Genomic DNA, 21,700 nt, shown 5'->3' on the forward strand with positions numbered 1-21,700 from the left:
TGCTGTTTTCAGGGTTTCCCCGTGCTTGTGTGGGGTTCTTGCCTGTATTCTGGCTTCTTCTTAAATTAACAGAAGACTCTAAATTGTCCTTACATATGAATGTCGGTTGGCTGACGGCCAGTCCAGGGTCCACGTCAGCTTGGGTAGACTCCAGCTCACGTAGCAAGAACCTTGTTAGGATAATCGGTATGGAAGATGGATGGATGGATTTTAGCATCGTGACTGATGCCTTAAGACTGTTACTTGCCTGACCTCCAACTGGACACGTTTTATCATTTGCTGAAGCTAACTTATACATTTTAGGAAGTCGTCACTTGAATCGTACCCGACGACTCCAAATAAAAGTCAAAGCAATCCATCACACAAGTTCTAAACATCCAGTCATGTTCTAGTGACGGGCTACACTCCGGAACGGTCACCAGGCACTTGCATGATTTGTGTCATAAAAGTTCTCGTTTCACAAACGACGCATTACAAAGAAGAAAAGAAAACTCTGGAGTATGACACACTTTCCCAGCCCTTCATACCCTCCTGGACGCATTCCAGGATCCTTGGCATCTCCATCCTCACAGCCATCTTGATGTTCCCCACAGCTGTTAAATGAGTCCTCTTGATGACTCTTTTTTTTTTATGCTTGGAAAAGATGAAAGAAATTACACTGAGCCAGGTTGAGTGGGTAAGGTCACTCTTGCATGGCACTCTTCTTCTCTGCCAGGAAGTGTCAGATGCTCTGGGCGTTGTGAGCAGGCGTATTGTGAAGCGGCCGCGTGTTGTCCAGCCGCAAGTCTCATCTCATCTTCTGCACTGAATGAAACTTATACCACAGGATCTTTTTGTGGATGTGCTGATCTTTGATCTTTTGGCCCACATTGAACGGGAAAACACGTTTGAAATACTTGCATATCTTTTGTGACACCATTCCTGGAACCTTTTTCACATGCCTCTTATAATTAACCATTTACACTTGCACCTACATACAATTTGGGGTCTTCAATGAATCTATCAGGTATGATCGAGGGTGAAGACGGCGGTTTGTTTGACTGCGGCATATTTCCCATCCATCCAGTTTTTCCAGAAAATGTTGGTGATATTCCAAATCGTCAATTCAGCACGTTACATATAAACAAGATGATAAAAAGCCTTGAGTCTTTGCAATGTTACAGGATGAAAAAAGCTGACTCATGGACTTCGCTCAGGTTGGTGCTGTTTGATTTACTGTAAACCGTTTGCTGCACTGTGCTATGCCCCCTTGCATTTGCACACATTCATTTCGGTGTCACGTCAGGAAGCACGGTGGTGGCGGCGCTGGTTCAGTCAGAAGTGTTACAGTCACGCTGCACCACTTGTCTGGCTCAACATTTTCTGCTTTAGCGTCCTCTGACCATAACTCATCGAGTTCACCGGCCTTGTTTCTTGGTCATGCTTTTGTTGGCGAGAGCCGATATTTATCGTAAAAATAATTCAAGATGACTTTAACTGCTCTCCTGACTCCACAAAACACATGTGCTCATTGCAAAAGCCATGCTCACTCTCAAATAAACCACTTACCTTTCAAGCCATCCTGTCCTATAGCTCCACAAATGGTTGCTTCATTTTTTTTTCATTCTTTGAAACAGCCGCACATGTTTCCAATCAACCCCAAAGCTAATTTTTTCTTACGTGTTTACACCAGTTATTGACTCAGCACTCAGTTCAATAAAAACAATCACATGTTATCCATTAGGAATAGTTTGGGGTTTTGGCTGCCTCATGCCAAAATGTGGAACAAAGCACTTCTTTTTATGGATGAAATTCAGTGCGTAATAACTATCATGCGGTGCCTAACTCTGCACGGAACGAGCAATGTGGTCATAAAGATAAGTGGTGAATTTGTCATGTTAAGAAATATACCTTTAATTTGGGGTAAGATGCATCGGCTTTAGCTCGCACTTCGCGATGGAGCGCTGTGCTTGCAATTGTACTTAAATTTCAACATTTGCTTTTGAAAAGTGATAAGAGAATCAACGAACACAATGATATTCTGTTTAAAGTGTTATTTAATTTTGGGTCTGTCTAGACGTTTTTTGTGTATTCAGCGCCCTAAATGTCTGTGCGCACGATGTCGGGTCGTCTCGGGCAGAGGGCTCTTTGAAGTCCACAAGGGTGTGAAGAGCTATTGGGCTGTTTGCATACAAATGAAAGGATGCAGGCTCAGCTAGAGAGTAAACGTGTTGGGAACTGGTCGCGGCCCAGGAAAACATTTGTCATCTGCAACGTCTGCAAATTCTTCTTTCATGGAAGGCCAGACTTGAAGGTGTCAGAGTATCTGGGGTTTAAAGCTTGACAAAAGTTAATCAGATGTCCTGCCAAAGGGCCGGACTGGGGACGTGGTATGGAAATATAGGGGACAGTTTTTTTCTTGTATGGTACTTGTAATTTGCATATGTAATCAATAAAAGTTCAACATGGAGCACAGGGAGCTTGGAGTGCGATTTGCGAAGCAATTACCGTTGGTTGCTTTGAGGAATCGCGCTTCCTGTCAACAGTAAAGAGTTCGAGTCTTTTGTTCAGAATTGTCCGGGTGACAAAAAGAAAGCTCAGAAGACCACCCCCCCCCCCCCCCCCCCCCAGCAAGACTCCCGTGTGGCCCAATCCTTTCTTATCTTATCTTTTCTTATCTTATTATAAGCACATTTGTGAGTAAAAAGAAAAAAGACAATTCACGCAAACATACACCCAAACAAAACATCAAATAAAAGCAACCCAATGGAAAGTAAAAATAGTGGTCAACCCAATTGGTGGTCATATACCCTCTTTTACATCAAGTTAAATGTTCGAAAATTAGTTAGAAAGGGGTAAAAAAAAAATCATTCCGGTGTTAATCTTGCGTCATCAATAAATCAATAGTTGCTTATGATGTTCATATACTGTTACTATAATACTCAATATAACATCATACAAAATGTAGAAGTTATTATAGACGCTGCTTGTGGCATTAAGGATACAGGCCTTAACTGGCTTGGAAGCTTTTCAAAAGAACGGCAACAGTTTGTGGAGTTGGGTGAATTCAAATCAAAAGGTTTGGACATTATACGTGGTGTCCCCCAGAGGTCAGTGTTGGGACCAAAATCGTTTATATTACATAGTTTTTTTGCAACGTGTCTCACTCACGTGTGCTTTTGGATTAGCGAGCAGAGTTTAATTTATTTTTACCCCTGTACCACAGTTCAAATGTTATGCTACTTAAGAGTTGATAAAGGGTGAAATGATGGTGACGGTTTGAGCATCGAAACACATTACCGCTATTTCTACGTGGATTGTTGAAATCTGGAAAAATGCCACTGTTGACCATCAGAACACGTTACGTTTGTTATTGTAAAATGAAGCTTATGTATGAGCATAAATTTGCATGCATGATGTCACGCCTATCATTGTAAATCATGAATGGAATGTCTCATTTCACCTGATTTGAATTTGTTACTCCTGCTACGCATTGATGCCGTGATTTCACTCCTTACAAGGTTATCCTTGCATTTACAAAACCACAAGGTAGCAACACATCTGCATTCCCGTTGCACGACGGCAGTATTTTCTGCACGTCAAAGGACGGTTCAAGGCAGTTGGACTAAGCTTGAGATACAATTGCATTTTAATCATTGTTGCGAGCCAACTCACTGATTTGAAGCCGACATGTGTCAGCTTGCTTTATCACCTTGAGTGCGAATGAAACCTGCGCTTAGATGATAAATCACTGCGATGTTCAATCACACACTTTTTTACTCTCCACCGGTGTACCAAACAATGCAAGTGTGCTCTAGGAAAATACTCATTTGAAATTCATTTCTGCGTTGCGGTACTATTGCAATGATTTGCGACCGGCATGGTGGGCTTTGGTGGCCATAATACTACACCTAGAGAGTATGATGGAACTCCAAACCGTCGTGCATTATATTATCGATATTGATGAAACAGGAAAAAAAGAGTTAATTGGTAAAAAAAAAAAAGTGTGTGGGGGGGGGGGTGTCCACACATCTGTCCTCTTAACCTCCATAGATTCTTCAAATAACCCTGCAGCTGTCCTGCTACGCTCATGCTCCATTAAGGAGCGCACACACACACACACACACACACGCGCGCATATGCTCACCCATGCACACACACAGGCACAAGCTCCACAAGAAACGAAAGTATTGGGACACAGTACTGGACATGATGGTTGCACCAAGGAAGCAACGACAAGATCTTGGCGTTTCTTGTTCATCCAGATGAACATTTGTGTTATTTCACTGATGTTCTTTCATTCAAGCTCATCTGAGTATGCCTCAAAAAAAAAAAAAAATAAAAGTAGTCTAGAGAATCTTTTTTTGCCACTGGGTAAAAAAATGGGCCTTCACCAAACTGTCCCAAATGTCTTGATAAGACTAAAAATTCAGAGTCAGGGGGTCTATTGCACTCCCTAATTATTAATTAGCCCTACCCAAGACAATGTCCATGTAATTGATGTCCGGAGGGATTCCCTCTAGTAGTGTGAGAGAATATGCTTTTGTTTGGCTTTCTTGAAGGTCTTTTTCTTCAGGTTTGGCACTGTGGGTCAAAACGTGTATTAAGGATGAAGGAAGTAAAAAAGAAATTACCACTCAGGAGAGTACACTTCTTCAAAGACTCCTGCAGCACCTCCTCTGTGTCTTAGACTAAATTGTCCCAGTCATTTTATCAGCCACCTGCTGTTCCGCAAGCGTGCTGTTGGTGGTCTCTTTTTGATTGTAAAACCACTGGTTCTTTTAAAGGCAAGGTATATATATCCAAAGCTATATGTCGATAGTTTGCATGAATAAATGCTGCCACTTGCTCGCTTCAATTACTGTAAAATGGCTCATACTTATTTTGTAATGTATTAAAAATACTATCACGAAATGTATTTGAGTATCGCCCATTGTCTTAAAGTAACCTTAAAAAGTCTAAATGTGACTTCATTAAACCTTCTTCTAAGTGTCTCGTGTTTGCGCGTGCGCACGCACGCTTGTGTTCATGGTCAACAGGGCAAAGCGGCTTGGGCAAGTCCACTCTGATGAACACGCTGTTCAAATCAAAGGTGAGCCGCAAGTCGGTCGAGCCCAACGCTGAGGACAGGATCCCAAAGACCGTAGAGATCAAGTCCATCAGTCACGGTGGGTCATCGCTTGTCTCCTTCCGCGCACACCCCTGGACTGGTCGCCAGTCAATCGCAGGAAGTGTCTCCACAAAAAGCCATTCACACCTCGAGACAAATCAGTCGATCTCTCATGCCCACTTTCTGTGTGCAGATATTGAGGAGAAAGGTGTGAGGATGAAGCTGACGGTCATCGACACGCCAGGCTTTGGGGATCAGATCAACAATGAGAACTGGTGAGGCCTCACTGATTGCAAAATCGCATCGTCTTCAGTCCGCCATCTAATTTGCAAAATGCAACTTACTCACAGCAAAGGACGTGTGCAGTGATAATTTTACAGTTTGAGCCCTGCGAGTCCCAGGGACTCGCTGATCAGAAAAGTAGGAGTCCCATTATGCGTTTAGAGAGTCCCAAATTTCGAATTCTGAAATGGTCTACTTATTCAATTGCATATGATAACAACACAAACAACAACAATATACATTGATAATAGGTTTATTTCTTATAAACAAATGCTGCAACATTTTAAATTATTCAGGCATACAAGATTTGCTGAGAAATAAGTTCTTATTTCATCCCATGGTTCAGTTTTTGAGTTCACAAATTCTCCTCTCTTTACTCTGCTTCCAATGATGCAAGGCTTTCTCAAAGTCAACTTATTATCGCAAAAAACTATCCAACTTTAGCTGCTTCCTCTGTGATATCTCCGCAATAAACTTTCGCAACACTTGTTTTACCGTTACACAACTTGGCACTTGTCTGCCGATCTCGCCAATCTCGTCACGCGAGATTACTTATCAATAGCAATCTCAAAACAACGATGGCGGCTATTATCAAACTGCGATCGTTGCTGGAAAAAAAGATGTACCGTAGTTTTTTTTTTTGTTTTGTTTTGACTGAGAAATTTCCTTGCGTCCCAAAAACGCACATTATTTGGAACTGTGCGTCCCGCGGGAAAATTATACGTCAAGGACGCGGGACGCAGAGGTAACGAGATGGCTGCATGTGAGATCCATGCGCAACTGTCCAGATTGATCTACAATCGGCAAAAGTCAAGATGAATTATAAACAGTGAAATGATAATGTAGTGCACATACTGTTTACCAAATTGCATGAAACACTTCTGGACCTTTGGAACTGGGAAATATAAAGAGACTGTGATACCATATATAAGGCGCATCGGATTATAGGCCGCACTGTTGGCTTTTGAGAAAATGGAATGTTCTTAGGTATAACTTCTTTTCTTAGCACACGGATGTTGACAAATTTTTTTCCCACATTCTCCTCAGCTGGCAGCCCATCATGAAGTTCATCAACGACCAGTACGAAGCCTACCTGCAGGAAGAGATCAACATTGACAGGAAGAAGAGAATCCCCGACTCCAGGGTGCACTGTTGCATATACTTCATCCCGCCCACTGGCCACTGGTGAGCGCACACAAAGACGACAGCATGCCTGAGGCTAGCTAGCATGTTGCTAACTACACACTTGGACCGCACTCGTGTCTCCCACTGCTGCCAAAGAGAAGCAGGCCCTACCGGGGATTTTCCCCAAATCCTTCAGTTGTACCGCAGCCGGCTCTCTTGTGACCTCACGTGGAAGTCATTACCTCCTCAGAGACACCCGAGTAGGACTTTGGAGAATCAAATTTCACCAAGTAACTGAACTCTTTCGCGCTCACGCTTGCCTTTGCTCGCATTTTATCAGATTGCTGTGTCACATTGACAGGCCAACAGGTTTCCATTCTATTTATTGTAACCCACCTTGGAATTAAAAGATCTACAGTGTTTCCGTACACATCCATCCATCCACGCACACAATTAGCACCACATTGCAAGTAAAAAGCTGAACAACATCTGGAACCAGAAATCTGACCAGTTATCGTTTGACTCTGTCCAAACGACTGCTTTGAAGTAGGAGTGGTGGTTCAATTCTTTTGCACAGTCCAGGTCCTCTTTCCACCCCTTGACATGACATTTCCCTTTTTAATGCCCAACCTCCTGAAAAGGAGGAGATTTAATACTTTTGCATTGCACACAAACATGCCTATAAACGCACATCGCGTACAAACTGCAAGCACATAACATGACCATGTGACCTCCCAGTGATGTCTTCATTCACGACTGCCTCATTTTTCCGAGGCCCAGCTTTGTCCCGTTAAACGATTCCCTCGAGAGGAGCCATTGAGTTTGTGTGTGTTTGACAGCCTCCCTCATCGTGTGATCATGTCGCCACAGCTGTTACTTCTGGAATGTGTGTGCGCGAGTGTGCATGCACCGTGGCTATGCTACGTGGACGCCTCGGATTTGCTCCACAAGGCACACGGCGACAACTAAACCGCTTTACCGTCCATATTGTTTGATTGCACGTAGACATGATTGTTACCAGTGACTGCTGTGTTTGAACAAGAAGCATCTGTCAGCATCTTGGCGCTCTCCCTGCCTGTCAAGAGTCGCAGACGGGAAAACGACGAGGTTTTGCCAAGCACAAAGCTGACTTGGATTGAAATGGATGTTGTAGACGCAGGAATCTGAGCGGCAGAATGAATGAAGGCTTAGAATGCGCTGAGCGCATTCTCGTGAGGATTGTCCTTGTGAAGTGGTCTTCTGTTGGGTCTGTCATGGTAACGTGAGTGGGGGTCATTGTGACAGCCAACACACGTTATGATGTGGACGTATAATCACGAAAGGTGTCACGGTGCGCCAAAAATCAGTCTCAAACTTGATTGTAAGGTCACCGTTTAGTTCACATTGGCTACATGAAAGGGAACAAAATGCAAAGCTGCTTTTGAAACGGATTTAATAAGGTTAAAAAAAACTGTCACTGTCAGTTGTAACCAACAGATGACGGTGATGGCTCCGTAATATTGTGTTGATTGTTTGTGCGTTTGCGGGGCCAAGACGCAAAAGCCCCTCATGCAATTTCGAGTCTTGCTGTGTTTATCTGAGGGAGACTTGCGTATATCATCTTGCTCTAATTTTCCTTGCATGTCACTGATGTCCTTTTATTTGGTTTTAGGGGTTTTGGATAGCTGAACAGTGGCTACGGAAGCAGGGCGCTGTCATGCAACAGCAACCATTACTGATAATGGCCAAGCCAATTCTACTTTCTTTTTCTTTTTTCGGGTTATGACCTCATTCTGCAAGCCTTGTCGATGGGAAATTATAGCTTATGATCCGTTACGTCAAATACAGTGGTTTGCATTGGAGCCGCTAGCTTTCCCATTCACCTGTTTTTGTTTTGTTTGACCTTTTTTTTGGGGGGGGGGGCACATCAATAGCTTGATTCTGTATGCAACAGATGGGGCACATCTGCTTATGCCTCTGTCTTTACAACATATGCAGCAGGAAACGTGAAATATACAGTATTTGCATGTCTACTCGTGTATATCTCACATGACATCTGCTTGACTGCACGTCTTCTTGTTGTCACATTTGTCGCTTTAATTGACACTCCTTTTCCCACGAATACTCTTTGGGGTAATTTCTTTTTTTTTTTTTTTTAACTCCCGTCAAGCGCCCGGCAGGCTTGTTCTCTTTTCCGGGATGACCCAGGCTGGATCTTTGAACCGGATTCGCCTCGGCTGAAGCTAATTGAACAGCACAGCCAAAAGTAGTCGTATGGCAAAAGAGGCCGAAATCAAGTCAAAGTGCAAAAAAAAAAAGAAAAAAAAAAGTGACAAGTTCAAAAAGCAGTGCGTCACATATGAGTACATTTTTGCAGCTAGCATGAGCTTGTTGTACGGAGATGAAAGCTGGGATGAGCACAAAAGAAACATTGCCTAAGACCTAAGTGATACAATATGGAGTTCACTCAAACCGATGTGGGAAAATAAATAGGCTTTAAAAGACAAAAGTTGCAGTCTAAACTCCCACCATGTGTGGGATGTGAGCAAATCTCAGAGAGATTAATCTAAAAGATTAACTCCACACGTGTTTTGCTTTTTATTTGGCTTTCTTTGCCACGATATTACAACAGGAGGGAAGCAAAGAAGGAAGAGGGAAAATGTGATGATTATCCAAGACCGGGAAATGGAATTTATTGCGTATTAGCTGCTTCATAAAATACGAGAAATGCAATTCAGTGTTCAAAAAAAGATGTGGGTAACTCCCATCCTAGTTTGGAAGATTACAGTCAATTAAACATCGATAGTGTTGATTGCACATGTAGGGCAGCATCAAGCAATTGTGCTTAGCGTGTCTGCCTCACAGTTCTGAGGTTAAGCATTCGACTCTCGGACGGACCTTCTGCTGTGGAGTTTGCACTTTCCCCTTCACCTAAGGTTAATTGATGACTCTAAATCGGAATCATTGGTGCCAATGTGAAATGTGAGTGGTCATGACCAGTCCAGGGTGTGCCCCGCCTCTGCTACAATGAAGTCAAGTGCTATAGAAAATGTCTGGATTGCTAGATATGAATCATTTTCATATTATTTGATCAATAAGGACATATGTAATTATATATTTCTTTTGTAATTTAGCATTTTGTGTAATTGTCTCTCATGCTGAAAGTCCTTTTTTCAAAAAGGTTTTGAAGGTTTCACGTTTTATGCCATGATAGCGATGAAGAGGAAAAATACACAAATTTCAAAATGCCTACTTGTCAGCCTGGACTCAATAAAATAGCACATGGCTGTCATCTAGTGGTTGCTTTTGACTCATTGCAGTCAACTCTGTGGCATTTGTGCATGTGTGAAACAAGTTGCATATGCTACCTGTTTATGATGTGGCTTCACGTCAACAATGGTAACGGAGTGGACAACTGGACATTCGGGCATGTTGGTCTCTTTTAGGTTAGAAGCATTTCTTTTCCGTTCTCTCCTGCAGTTTGAGGCCTCTTGATGTGGAGTTCATGAAGCGTCTCAGCAAGGTGGTGAACATCGTGCCCGTCATCGCCAAGGCCGACACGCTCACGCTGGAGGAGAGGGACTACTTCAAGCAGACGGTGAGCCAGCTTGGTGGTCACAAAATGAGCCCGATCGGGCCCCGTTCCACTTTTTGACTCGCTCAACCTCAAACGCTTGCAATCTACTGTTTTGCGCAGATAAGGGAAGAGCTGCGAGCCAACGACATCGATGTCTACCCTCAGAAAGAGTTCGACGAGGATGCAGAGGACAGGATGATTAATGATAAAATCAGGGTAAAGTCAGAAATGACAAAAAAATAGCCGCAGTGAAGCCATCAATGAAACAAACGAAGCATTTCCGTGTGTGTGTGTGTGTGTGTGCGTGTTATCTACAGGAAATGATCCCCTTTGCCGTGGTGGGCAGTGACCAGGAGTACCAGGAGAACGGGAAGAGAATTCTGGGAAGGAGAACAAAATGGGGCACCATTGAGGGTAATACTCACGTGATATGAACTAACGTGGACATTTTTGCAGCTGTGAAAAGCTTTATTTATTCCTGTAGTTCAGTTGAGGTGAAACTTTCCTCTGGTGATTTGTTGGTTTTGGAATTGCATGGCGAATGCTCTGATGTGCGTATGTCTCACATGGCCGGATGTACCCTTGAGTTCAAGCGTATAGTTTTGGCAATGCAGCTTACGGATTCACACAACGTCTCTAATCAGCATCTCTAACCCCAAGATGACATTCCGCTCTCTCACTCTCAAAGGGAATTTAATTTAGTGTCCATTCGCACTCTTGACATAATCTAGAATTCAAACACGTGTTAGCGCTACGACTTTTGTCGCTTGTCAGAGCAAACGAGTCACTTAAAGCCCCCTTCAGTCAAAGTAAAAGCGAGTGAATTCAAGGAAAGTGCAAATGGTCAACGCCTGCCTCAGCTCAGTTTGTGAGAGAAAAGATCCTGCATTCGATCCGGTGAGCAACACCGCCACCCTGTGGTGAATAGATGACTCGCAGGCAGGATGGAGCCGAGTGAATTTATGAGCTCATATAATTTCTCATTATATCGTTCGAGTTAATGGCTTGCTTGTTTTGTCCGTGGGTGCCGAGTTCCATGAGAGTGCATCAGGAAAAGAATTGATGAAATAATCAACCTCCATACGTGTCTGCTTTGTTTTGCAGTGGAGAACATTGCACACTGTGAGTTCGCTTACCTGCGAGATCTCCTGATCAGGTACACTCCAATACCGACCAAATTTGATTATATGTACTGTAAATTATGTCTCTTATTGAATACAAGGTTTTTGCTCTTGTACAAAGAAGCCTCTACCTTTACATCGTGGCGATATTGGATTATAGTAAATTATATTAGGGCGGCCCGGTAGTCCAGTGGTTAGCACGTCGACTTCACAGTGCGGAGGTACCGGGTTCAATTCCAGCTCCGGCCTCCCTGTGTGGAGTTTGCATGTTCTCCCCGGGCCTGCGTGGGTTTTCTCCGGGTACTCCGGTTTCCTCCCACATTCCGAAGACATGCATGGCAGGCTGATTGGACGCTCTAAATTGTCCCTAGGTGTGAGTGTGGGCGTGGATGGTTGTTCGTCTCTGTGTGCCCTGCGATTGGCTGGCAACCGGTTCAGGATGTCCCCTGCCTACTGCCCGAAGACAGCTGGGATAGGCTCCGGCACCCCCCGCGACCCTAGTGAGGATCAAGCGGTTCGGAAAATGGATGGATGGATGGATAAATTATATTACTGTATTCAAAAATATGTCACGTGAAAGCGTAAAAAGTACCAATGTGTGTTTTAAACCAATTTTAATATCACACAGAGACTATCCAAGGAAATACAAAATGCAGTTTGTAAATGCCAATCAAATATATTAGGCCACAAAAAAATAAAAATCCCAAACTACCGGTACCCGTCCCTATGTGGAAAAAGGTATATTTCTTATGTTATATATTATATATACATATTTTGTTTGTTCAATTCATGGACTAATGTTTGAATTTGTCATGGAAAACTCCATCTAATATGGCCAGAATTGAAAAATAAAATCCTGAAATAATTAATAGTTTACTCATTGAATGTATACAGCAGTAAAATATGGTTTAAAAACATTTTTATAAATACAATAAAAATATTGAAAATAACAATAAAGTGGTATGTGGTGCCCAAGGACACATTTGTTTTTCCTCTGTTACAGGACGCACATGCAGAACATCAAGGACATCACGGGCAGCATCCATTACGAGACGTACCGCGTGCGCCGGCTAAACGAGTCCAACAGTCACTTGAGCTGTCACCCGCCCGAGCGTCCACCTGTTCAGCCCAAGGCCAACGGTCAGCCCGAACTGCTTCCGGGCGGCGGCGTGCAAGCCAACGGAGTGGCAATCCAACATCAAGTTCTCACTCATGAAATGTAGACACGCATCTGTACGCCCGCTCCGTTGACATGAACAGGCCCATTGACACGTGTGTTCTCCGAGTGCACATCTCTTTTCCAAATGGGACTTTCTCCAGCCATAAACAACTTTTCTATCACCATAATACACATGCAGATCCACTCATTATCATTTACATACAGTCGAGTTTGGTGTCATGATACAACAGGTGCTGGGGGACTGGTAGCCAATGAGAGCATTTGATCCCGCCCTCTAACCATTCAAACTTTCTAGATGGCTCATGCGAATTAGGATGTTGGGTGCGCCGGAATGAGCATGCCCGCTGACTATGAGCGAGACGCAGGGGTTCGTTCGCCCGCGCTGAGCCAATCGCAGCGCAAATGTAAATAAACGGGCATTCGCATTCACACCTAAGGACAATTTAGAGTTTAACTTCACATTCAAAACACGTTGTTGGAATGGAGGAGAAAACAAACATCTGCACAGGGACAGCATGCAAACCCTACACAGGAGGGCCGGAGCCAAGATTTGAACCCCCAACCTCGGAACGATGTGGCGGCAGTGCTAACCACTTGAGAGGGCGGGGGGAGACGCCACAGGAACTGCAGTCTAAAAATCCCACAAACTAAAACCGCAAATGTTCAATATTCTCCGACATTAAATTTAGGACGTTGTTTCAAAGACGTGTGAGATCTCCACCGGAAAGGAAAAAAAGCGAGCAAGAATAATTGTGAAAGTAAGATTAAATAAGGGTGCAACAAAAGTCAAGAAAAAGTTGTATTTTTTTGAGGGGCCAAAAATTGTAATTTGTCGGGACTAAAGATGAAAATCATAATATTACGGGATTAAAGTAAAAATCTAAAGAAGTACTTTTCTGAAAAAATTGAAACTTTAATCCTGTGGCATTATGCTATTTTTTATTTTTGAAAACTCTCACTTTTTTAAACAAAACCCCGCCCAACTTTATTCTTGTAACATGCTATTTTTAAATAAAATATAAATGACTTCATTCTCAAAAGATTTTTCTCCAACTTTAGTCAATCAACTTTTGTAAAGCAAAATACCACTTTGATCTTGTAATACGACTCTTTTCTTGGGGGGGGGGGGGATTTTTTCAAGAACATACAGCTTTTTCCCTTCTAAAAAAAATACCCCCCCCACCCCCAATCTTCTAACTGTGGCCCTGTGTTAGGCCCGCAAAAGGTGATAAACAAGCACAGGGTGTACGCTCACATGGCATTTAAACATCACTTACAGTGAAAATAAAACCGCGTTTTGTACTCTAGATTAGCTCTGATACGTGCCAGCCGTCTGGTTTTATTTTGTGTTGTCATCCACGTAGTTTTATCGTGTCAGGATCGTTGAAGTAGAATCGTCGTCGTATCAAGCAGGAAGTCCAGACCAAATGCGGCGCTTCCAAACTGCGAATCGACAAAAGGGAGCAAGAGTGGGAGCAGCTCTTGGTTTAAACTTTAGGGTTTGTGATATTTTTTTTTCCCTTGGTGTGATGCTTTAAAAAAAATCTTTATCGCCTCACTGTCTTGTCTCAGATAGAAAGCAGTCACCTTGTACTTTACGGTGTTGATTTACTTGTGTCTATGTATTCATCTTGCTCTAACGTTATTGTACGCAAACACGTGCCATCCTTTTGTCCCTTTCTTTGGCCTGTAAATCGTTATTAAAGTCCTTTTTTTTCGTATGATAAGGAATGAGTGTATGTTTAATGAAGCCCATTCTTCCAGCAACTGGGAGTACAACTGTTGAATTCAAGAGGTGTGTGGGAGAGTACATGGCAACAAGAAGGTGTCAGGCTGCACTTTTAGCGTGAAAGGACCTACTCGTGAGGTGCATGTGTGTCTTCATCTTTCGTAAAGTATAACTCATTGTGACATTAGAAAGCGTGACAATTACATCGCAAGCCAAAATAGTTTAGTTCGAGTCGCATGTTTTGCTGTCGTTCAGAAATGTGTGCCATGATACTTCCTTAAAACCACATCAGAAACGGCTTTCGGGTTTTTTTTCTGTTTCATTTTTATTAAACACGGTCAAGGGACATCTTTTTGCATTTCCGTAATTGTCGTCCAATCAGCTGATCAAATGCCCACACGGAAGTTATCTCATCGCTGCTTTATTATGAACCAAGGGAGTACAATTCCATGTCCAGAAGTCCGGAAGTTATTGGTTACTCTTTGTTTACTGTTGTATAGTTCATTGTTATTTGTGACCATATACTCGAGTTAAGGTTTTGTCTTTGATATGTTATGCTGAAACAATAAAGGTGGATATTTTTATTGTTTAACATTGGTTGTCTTCATTGCTAAGTGGGCATGCTTCTGATGAATTCCGTAATAAATGAATATAGTACACTTTCGTCATGGATTCTTTATTTGCCATAGCGAAGGTAAGGAAGGGAATTATCCAACCAACCATTTTCTGCTCTGTTTGTCCTCATTTTGGGTTGCGGGGCTAGCCGGAGCCTGTCCCAACTGACTTTGGATCAGAGGTCGCGTATACACCCTGGACCGGTCGCGATACAATCTCTGGACACGTGCAGTTTAGACAACCAGTCACACTTAGGCTCACTCCCAAGTGCAATTTAGAGCCTTTAATGAACTTAAAATGGATGTTTTTGGAATGTGGGAGGAGGCTGGCGAGAAGACCCAGGCAGGCACCGATACCACAATAGGATAGCCTAAAATGAGATTTGAACCCAAAGCCTCCAGCCTACCAGGTAGACATGGTGACTGCAAGATAATTTTGTAAATGTGTGTGTGTGTAAAGCTAAATGTCTTTTTGAGACATTTCATTTCAACGAAATTGTTTAAAACGATTTGAATGTGTACTTTTCACAGGACTGGCGGTACACGGGAGTTAACTGGGGTAAGGCTATAGCCCCATCAGAAGTCTGTGTTTAAGTATTGAAACATGCATAAATTATTTTCTCAGTCCCCCTATGTATCGGTCAAGCCTCCCTTACACCCCAGGTAAGAAAAAAAAATATTCATGACTTTTCATAAAGGTCTAAACTCCCCAATTATGCTACTTGTGTTGTAATCTTAACTTAAAAATGCTGGCTCATGCATCCATTTTGTGATCTGCTTATCGTCACAAGGGTCGTTTCGGGTAGTAGCCGGGGTACACCCTGAAGTGGTTGCGCACATAGACAAACAACCGCTCGCACTCACTCACACTCACACTAAGGGACAATGTAGGTGCCAATGTCGATCGCGATCGACCGGTAGTTCACGGACTGTGGGGGTGAAGAGGGGAAAAAAATGACCCAACCCAAAACAGTTGTGTGTCTGTGATATTAATATGATATATTTTTGTGTTAGCACACATCGTATCATTCCCACTTTCACAAAAAGTATTAAAAAAATAATAATAATAAAAAGTAAGTCACCGGCGCGCGACCTCCATCACCGGAAGTTGTTAGTGACAACAGTCTGCAGTTGCAGCGTGCGATTCGAGCTGTTGCGCTATCTCTTTTATTGCTCTTATTATTCTCGTTAAGAGTCTGTTTCATGTACAATTTGCGGAGGGCACGGGCAAAGAATGGGAATCTGGAGTGCCGGGAGAAACACTTTAAAACGGAACATGTGAGCTACGATCAAATGCGTCCCATGACTCCGCGTCAGGTCTCTTCTAAGGTAAGTAGACAGTGATTTGCTTTTCACAAACTTTTGTGTCTGCTTTATTTTTATGTTTCATTCATCTTCGGAGCCATTATGGATATTGCTCACCAGATCATGCATGCGTATGTGCGCTTGTGCGGTAGCGGGTTGATCGAAAAGTACCGTAGATCTTTGGTCAAAAAAGTTTGGGGACCCCTGCTTTAGAGATACACATATACAAAGTTAATGTGTCATTTTTTCCCCTGCTCATACATTGATCCGACATACGAGCCAATGCGACTCAAGCCCCCTCACGAAGCGCACTCAAGGAGTAAATGATTGATCGACTCTTTCCTGACTCTGGGGAAAATGTTTAAAATGTCTTTAATCTTTAAATGAGCTGTTCAGTAAAATATCTCATCCTTCGTGTTCCCTTCACATTGACTCGTACTGGACAGCAGCTCCAACATTCACTCATTGCCCTTTTTCCTTTCATCATTTGGCATGAGACGCGTCTGATAACGATGCCGGCAGTACAGCGAGGAAACTCGACATTACGGTCCTCTTCAAACCCGTTTCGTACTGTTGCACAGTTTGACACAGCCGAGATCCATGTTGCAACACACTCTGAACAGTGGGGAAGACTGTTCATTAGCCTCCAGTACTTTTCAAACCGGATAAAAGTGATTGGCGTTTGAATCTGTCAGCATATGAAAATGGCGCGAGGCCTCCCAGCGGGTGGTTTACTCGAGAAGGGGCGGGGCGAGGATTTACTGCATCACTGGGAATACCGATAAAGTCTTGGTTTCCGTTTTAGCGTCATGCTAACATTTCAACTGTTTGCTAATTAATGTTCAGGAAGAAACCCTTCTACGGTAGTACTCGCACTAAATGAAAGCAAGATGTAAAGGTTTCTGCCAAATCTAACAGCAGGTACCTTAAGAGTCTCAGCCTGATCAAATCTTGAATATTTAATGTCGGAACCAAGCCGGAGAGTGGTGTTCTTTTTTGGTCATGTGACAGGTCTTGGTGGTTGTTCTTTTAAAACAATCCCAAAAGATTATGAGCACATTTTAGAAAAAAAAGATCGAGAGATGCCCTGGGTGGTCGTAAACACCTCCACTGGCTCGCCAGTGTCATCGTTACCAGGCAGGTTTTTGTCTGATCAGACAGCCAATGAGCGCAGGGGTGGCCAGACACCCAACTCAAATGATCTGCTCTATTTATTTAAACTCATACGGTTCAGCATCTGGATTGTGAGCCAGTGGTGAGAGAGCCAACGCCTGTCTGCAGCAGCCCTGCCGGACCCGTTGTCTGGCTGCTGTGCAAATAGCAGATAACATAAGTGTGTACAATCCCCGCTAAATGAAGTCGACATTGGAACGGCGAGGTGAATTCCTTTGTTTCTATTGAATACTTCACGTCTCTGGGTTTCAGATGAAAAGTTGAATATGAGGCAAAAGGTGAGAAGTTCATCTCCAGCTCCCAAACCTTTGTGGTTTATCCCTGTGATTTTTTTTTTTTTTTTGTAAAATCCAATCTCGCCTTCTGATTCTTTTTGTACATTTCTTCTCTCAAAGTCCTTTTCAAACAGTGGAGTGTGGTACCTTCATCCCTGCCCTGTGGAGGTTGGCGGTTTTGTTATCAACTACTGATGATACTCTTGGCAGATTTGTTTGTCGTCTGTTGCTCAGTCCACCAGGAGTTTCTTCCCCCCCAGCGCATTCCAAACTGTTGTATTGGTTCTGCCTAATGTTTGAGCAAGAGCCATGATTGATGTTCCCCTCTTGACTGAGCTTCAAAATGGTTTTCTTTCCTCCGATAGACAGCTGTGCGGGTCTTCGTGATTTACATAACAGCAAATGCAGTTTTACAAGTGAAATACGAAGCCAAAAACAAGCGCTCCCTTATGTTTACGCAGTCAATCTAAAAGGCAAGACCTGAGCAAGAAATATCCATCAGTCATATTTGTCGCGTCCATATTACATTTACGACGTCTATATGTCTATGTGCTGAACACAATGACTGAAATCAACTTGCTTAAAATTTACCGTAACCCGATAACATGATGAGCTGTCCACTGTAGTGACCGCTGTCCCTGAAAGGGTTAAACCCACATTTATTCAAACTGTCATAATAGGCTTTCCCTGTTGTAATTTGCGCTAAGCAGACTGTATCTTGGTATTAAAGCCCCCCAAATAATTCAATCTTGGTTTCAAAATTTTGCACTTGCAATCCACCAAATGCACGTAAGAAACCAAGACAAAAAAAAAACTGGGATTTTTTTTTTTAATGCCCCATCGTCCATGAAGTCTTATTTCTAATCTTCTACCCAGATCCAATGGCAAGTCAACCTCTGACACAAGGCACGATGACATCACTATTTGTTGTTACGATATGCTAATTGAACAATCCACCCCCCCCCCCTCTTCCTAATTTGCACTTTTCTTGTATTCAGCCATGTTCCCGCCCCTTGAAGTCCACCATCTCCTCCCTTTGCCCCTAATCAAACCTCGCGCATCTAATTTGTCCACCTCGTCTGTCTTGTCTCGACCACCTCTGTGCCTCTGACACCAGCTCCCCTTTGGCGCGGGCAATGAGAGGTGTGACCCATCACCCCCTTCCTGTCCGCATGCAAATTGGCCTTGATTAAAACTCTGCGACATATTTCATTGAAGTGATCAACGGCGGTGGGAGTCGATGGGGACGACGTAGCATCTCCAGGGAGGTCGAGGTTGTTAAGCGGGAGTGAGCCGAGCCGCAGAAAGAAAAAGTGATATCCTGGGACTGTTTTGGAGATGCAAAGATAGTTTGGCCTTGCATTGAGGGAGAGCGTGAGTGGATGCGTGTTAGCATTTAACAGCCATGCGCAATTTGACAATGATGTATCAGCCAGCCTCCAAGGTGCGTCGGCATGCCCGGATGACGGCGTGTTGACATAACGGGCTGCTTCTGTCACTTCGTGGTGCTTTGAAAAAAAAAAACACATTTAAGGCTCACGCGCACTGGCCGACAAAAAGGTCCGATGATGCAATAATCGGGGACTGGGTAGGACCTGTCCCCTGCTCTCGTAATGCAGAAGCGCACGTAAGTTCACGCCAAACAAGTTGAAAAGAATGCTACGATTTAACAGTTTTTCAAAAGAACTAAAATTAACCCTGGTTTCAAAGTGGTGCATGCATTCTTTGATTGTGTATGGATGCAGTTTTCACTCAACAGCCCATATTTTGTGTGCTCGTTTACGAAAGTTGATAGTCATCCTGCCATTTATTTTGGACATCTTGTAGCTGGTCCTTTTGCCAGCCGGGCAAAATGAAGTAGGCAATCGATAGGCGAACACCCTCTGAGGTCAGAAGGTTGGCGTGTGAAGGATAAGAGCGGGGCGGGGGGTGGGGGGGGATGTTGGCATGCAGCCAGCTTGGGGTGGAATTCAAAGACACGGGGAGGCAACGGGAGGATGGCGCGGCGCACGCTCTGCATAATCAATCGGAGGCGGCGGCCGACGAGATTGAGCGGTTCTGCCTTTCTTGGCGAGCCTTGATTGTATTTATGCAGGAATGGAAGCGAAGAGGGGGGCCGGCATTAAAAGGGATTGGCTAGTAAGACGTGGGCAGGTGCAGGACCGCCATAATGGGTCCCCCCCACCACCACCACAAAGTCAAGGACATACAGCCAAGAGGAACTGATTGAATGCCACGCCAATAAAAAAGAAGCCGTTTCATGCGCCATTGACTGAGTTGGCATCCTCACAGTTGCTCTGTGATGAAACCTCTTCCGAGGTCACCATCACGCGAATCACATTTTTGTTCTTTTAAGTGTACCCTTGGATCTGATTGTTGCATTTCTATTCCATCCGCGGCTTACTTTTGATGTTTTCTTTGCGTGCGGAGAGACAGGCATAATAATTTTGGAGTGTTTGTTTGGGCCTGAATCAAAAGATCAAATTCCCGAGCCACAATCGGCGGGCAACAATAATCTGATTTGAGCCAGCAGCGCGCACACAGCTCCAAAAGATTGCGCTTTCATTCTCTCTGCCGGTAGCGCCGCGTGTCCCGGAGCCAGCTAATAGAATGCTTGTCTTGTATCTGCTCAGCCATGAACTTTCCTCTGTCACAATTACATTCAGTTTGGATGTCTTGTTCTCCTCCTAGCCAAATGCGCAGCATTAGGCGGGATAAAGCCTGCGGACGCGTTTGTTCAACTTCCTATATTCGCGCACCATCTCATTATTTTGTGTCAAGATGTCACCAGGGAATTTTCTCGTATATGCTGGTAAAAGTCACGAGGTGTAAAAGTCAAAATTGTGTACATTTCGAGCCTGTTTTCATCGCCGGTTACGAGAGCGTGGATGGATTTTGATACTTAGCCATGCATCGTTTGAGCATCAGATCACATTACTGCTTTAAAGTTGAAACCTGGGAAGTGGAGTGATGGTCTGGTTAAATCGAGTCGAACCAAAATTCTTTCACTATGGGTGCTTTCATTGATGTCGAGTTTGAATATAAGCAGGCATATGGGCGGTTTTTAGGAAGTCCAGTCCAGGAGTATGACATGGGAGTCCAAAACTAAACATGTTGTAAAAAACAAGCCAAAATGCTTTAAATCAAACCATCCTGCAGTGTAAATAAAGTTCACTCGGCTCTTTGTTGGCAAGAGATTGTTGAATGTTGTGGTCTATGCCGTTTTGTCATATTGGAACACTTGCTACCTGAGCACTCATGTGGAGAAAAAAAAATCTTTCAAAATGAATTATTTTTACACTTGTACAGATTCACGATCTTCAGAGAAAAATATTCAGTTGACTAACTGGTGCAAATGACCAAAGGTACATCGGAATGTAACTCTGAATGCTGAACAATGGCCGTCATTTACATAGCGATGCATTGGAAGCACGGGAGACACCAACAAATGATCGGCAAAAAAAATCTGCAATGCCTGCAGCCGAACCGTGCGCCTTTCAAAACATGATGACTCGTACAAAAATACGTGGATGCTAAATCTGTTTGGGTACAAATTAGAGACACTATTGAAATCAAAATGGAGAACAGATCTCTCACTGTAAGGTTATCATCGTACAAAATAGCTCAAGCTAAAATTGGAGAAATACATTTTCATTTACGAGCTAAAATAAAAATTGCATACAAAACAATCCTTTTCGTTCTTTTTCAATTCGTATCAGACATGGGCTTTTAGGGGTTTATTTAAAATGTATTTATTTGAACTATTTTATTTTATGAAACCATATAATCTGCGATAATGTCAAAGTTACCCTTGTAACAATGATTTGTATTGAACTGCATTGAAACTAACTGTAGAAAGCAGGAAGTGGGTACTGCACTACTGCCCCCTGCTGTTCACCAACAGCAGCACCAGCTCCGGCTCCTGCCAACATGTCCAAATAAATAAATCCAACTCTGTCAGTGGTGACATTAATGCATCTACTGATCCACAAGCCCCCTCCGAGACCGCCGCACTCCATCCACATCTCCTCGCGTGCACGTTCTCTCGACGCGATATCAGATCGCTGTTTTCTCAAGGAAAATTTACGCTAAGCTCACCTTATTTACATTTATATGATCAGATTTTCTACCCTATAGACGCTATGCAAATGTGCCCTTTTTGTGTGTGTTAGTCACTATGGGTAGATTTGTAGCAGGTGATGGAAGAAGGTTATAAAAAAAAAAAGGGAGTAATGGCATTGCCCTCTAGGA

At 43.3% G+C, this 21,700-nt stretch overlaps 1 protein-coding gene across 4 annotated transcripts in view; it reads left to right on the forward strand.

The window, feature by feature from the left end:
- Positions 1-14,741, forward strand: part of septin9b (septin 9b) — a 74,672-nt gene extending 59,931 nt beyond the window's left edge. For all 4 annotated transcript variants that reach the window (XM_086119829.1, XM_086119831.1, XM_086119830.1 and 1 more), the window contains exons 4-11: positions 5,019-5,147; positions 5,283-5,364; positions 6,419-6,556; positions 9,956-10,073; positions 10,173-10,268; positions 10,370-10,466; positions 11,157-11,208; positions 12,177-14,741. In XM_086119829.1, coding sequence (XP_085975955.1) covers positions 5,019-5,147; positions 5,283-5,364; positions 6,419-6,556; positions 9,956-10,073; positions 10,173-10,268; positions 10,370-10,466; positions 11,157-11,208; positions 12,177-12,396 — 932 coding nt within the window. In that variant the 3' untranslated portion in view covers positions 12,397-14,741. The remainder of the gene's footprint in view (positions 1-5,018; positions 5,148-5,282; positions 5,365-6,418; positions 6,557-9,955; positions 10,074-10,172; positions 10,269-10,369; positions 10,467-11,156; positions 11,209-12,176) is intronic.
- The last annotated feature ends 6,959 nt before the right edge of the window (positions 14,742-21,700 follow it).

The sequence above is a fragment of the Hippocampus guttulatus genome, chromosome 9 (assembly GCF_054856545.1).
Source record: "Hippocampus guttulatus isolate MCC_2025c chromosome 9, RoL_Hgut_1.0, whole genome shotgun sequence".
In the NCBI taxonomy this organism is placed as follows: Eukaryota; Metazoa; Chordata; class Actinopteri; order Syngnathiformes; family Syngnathidae; genus Hippocampus; species Hippocampus guttulatus.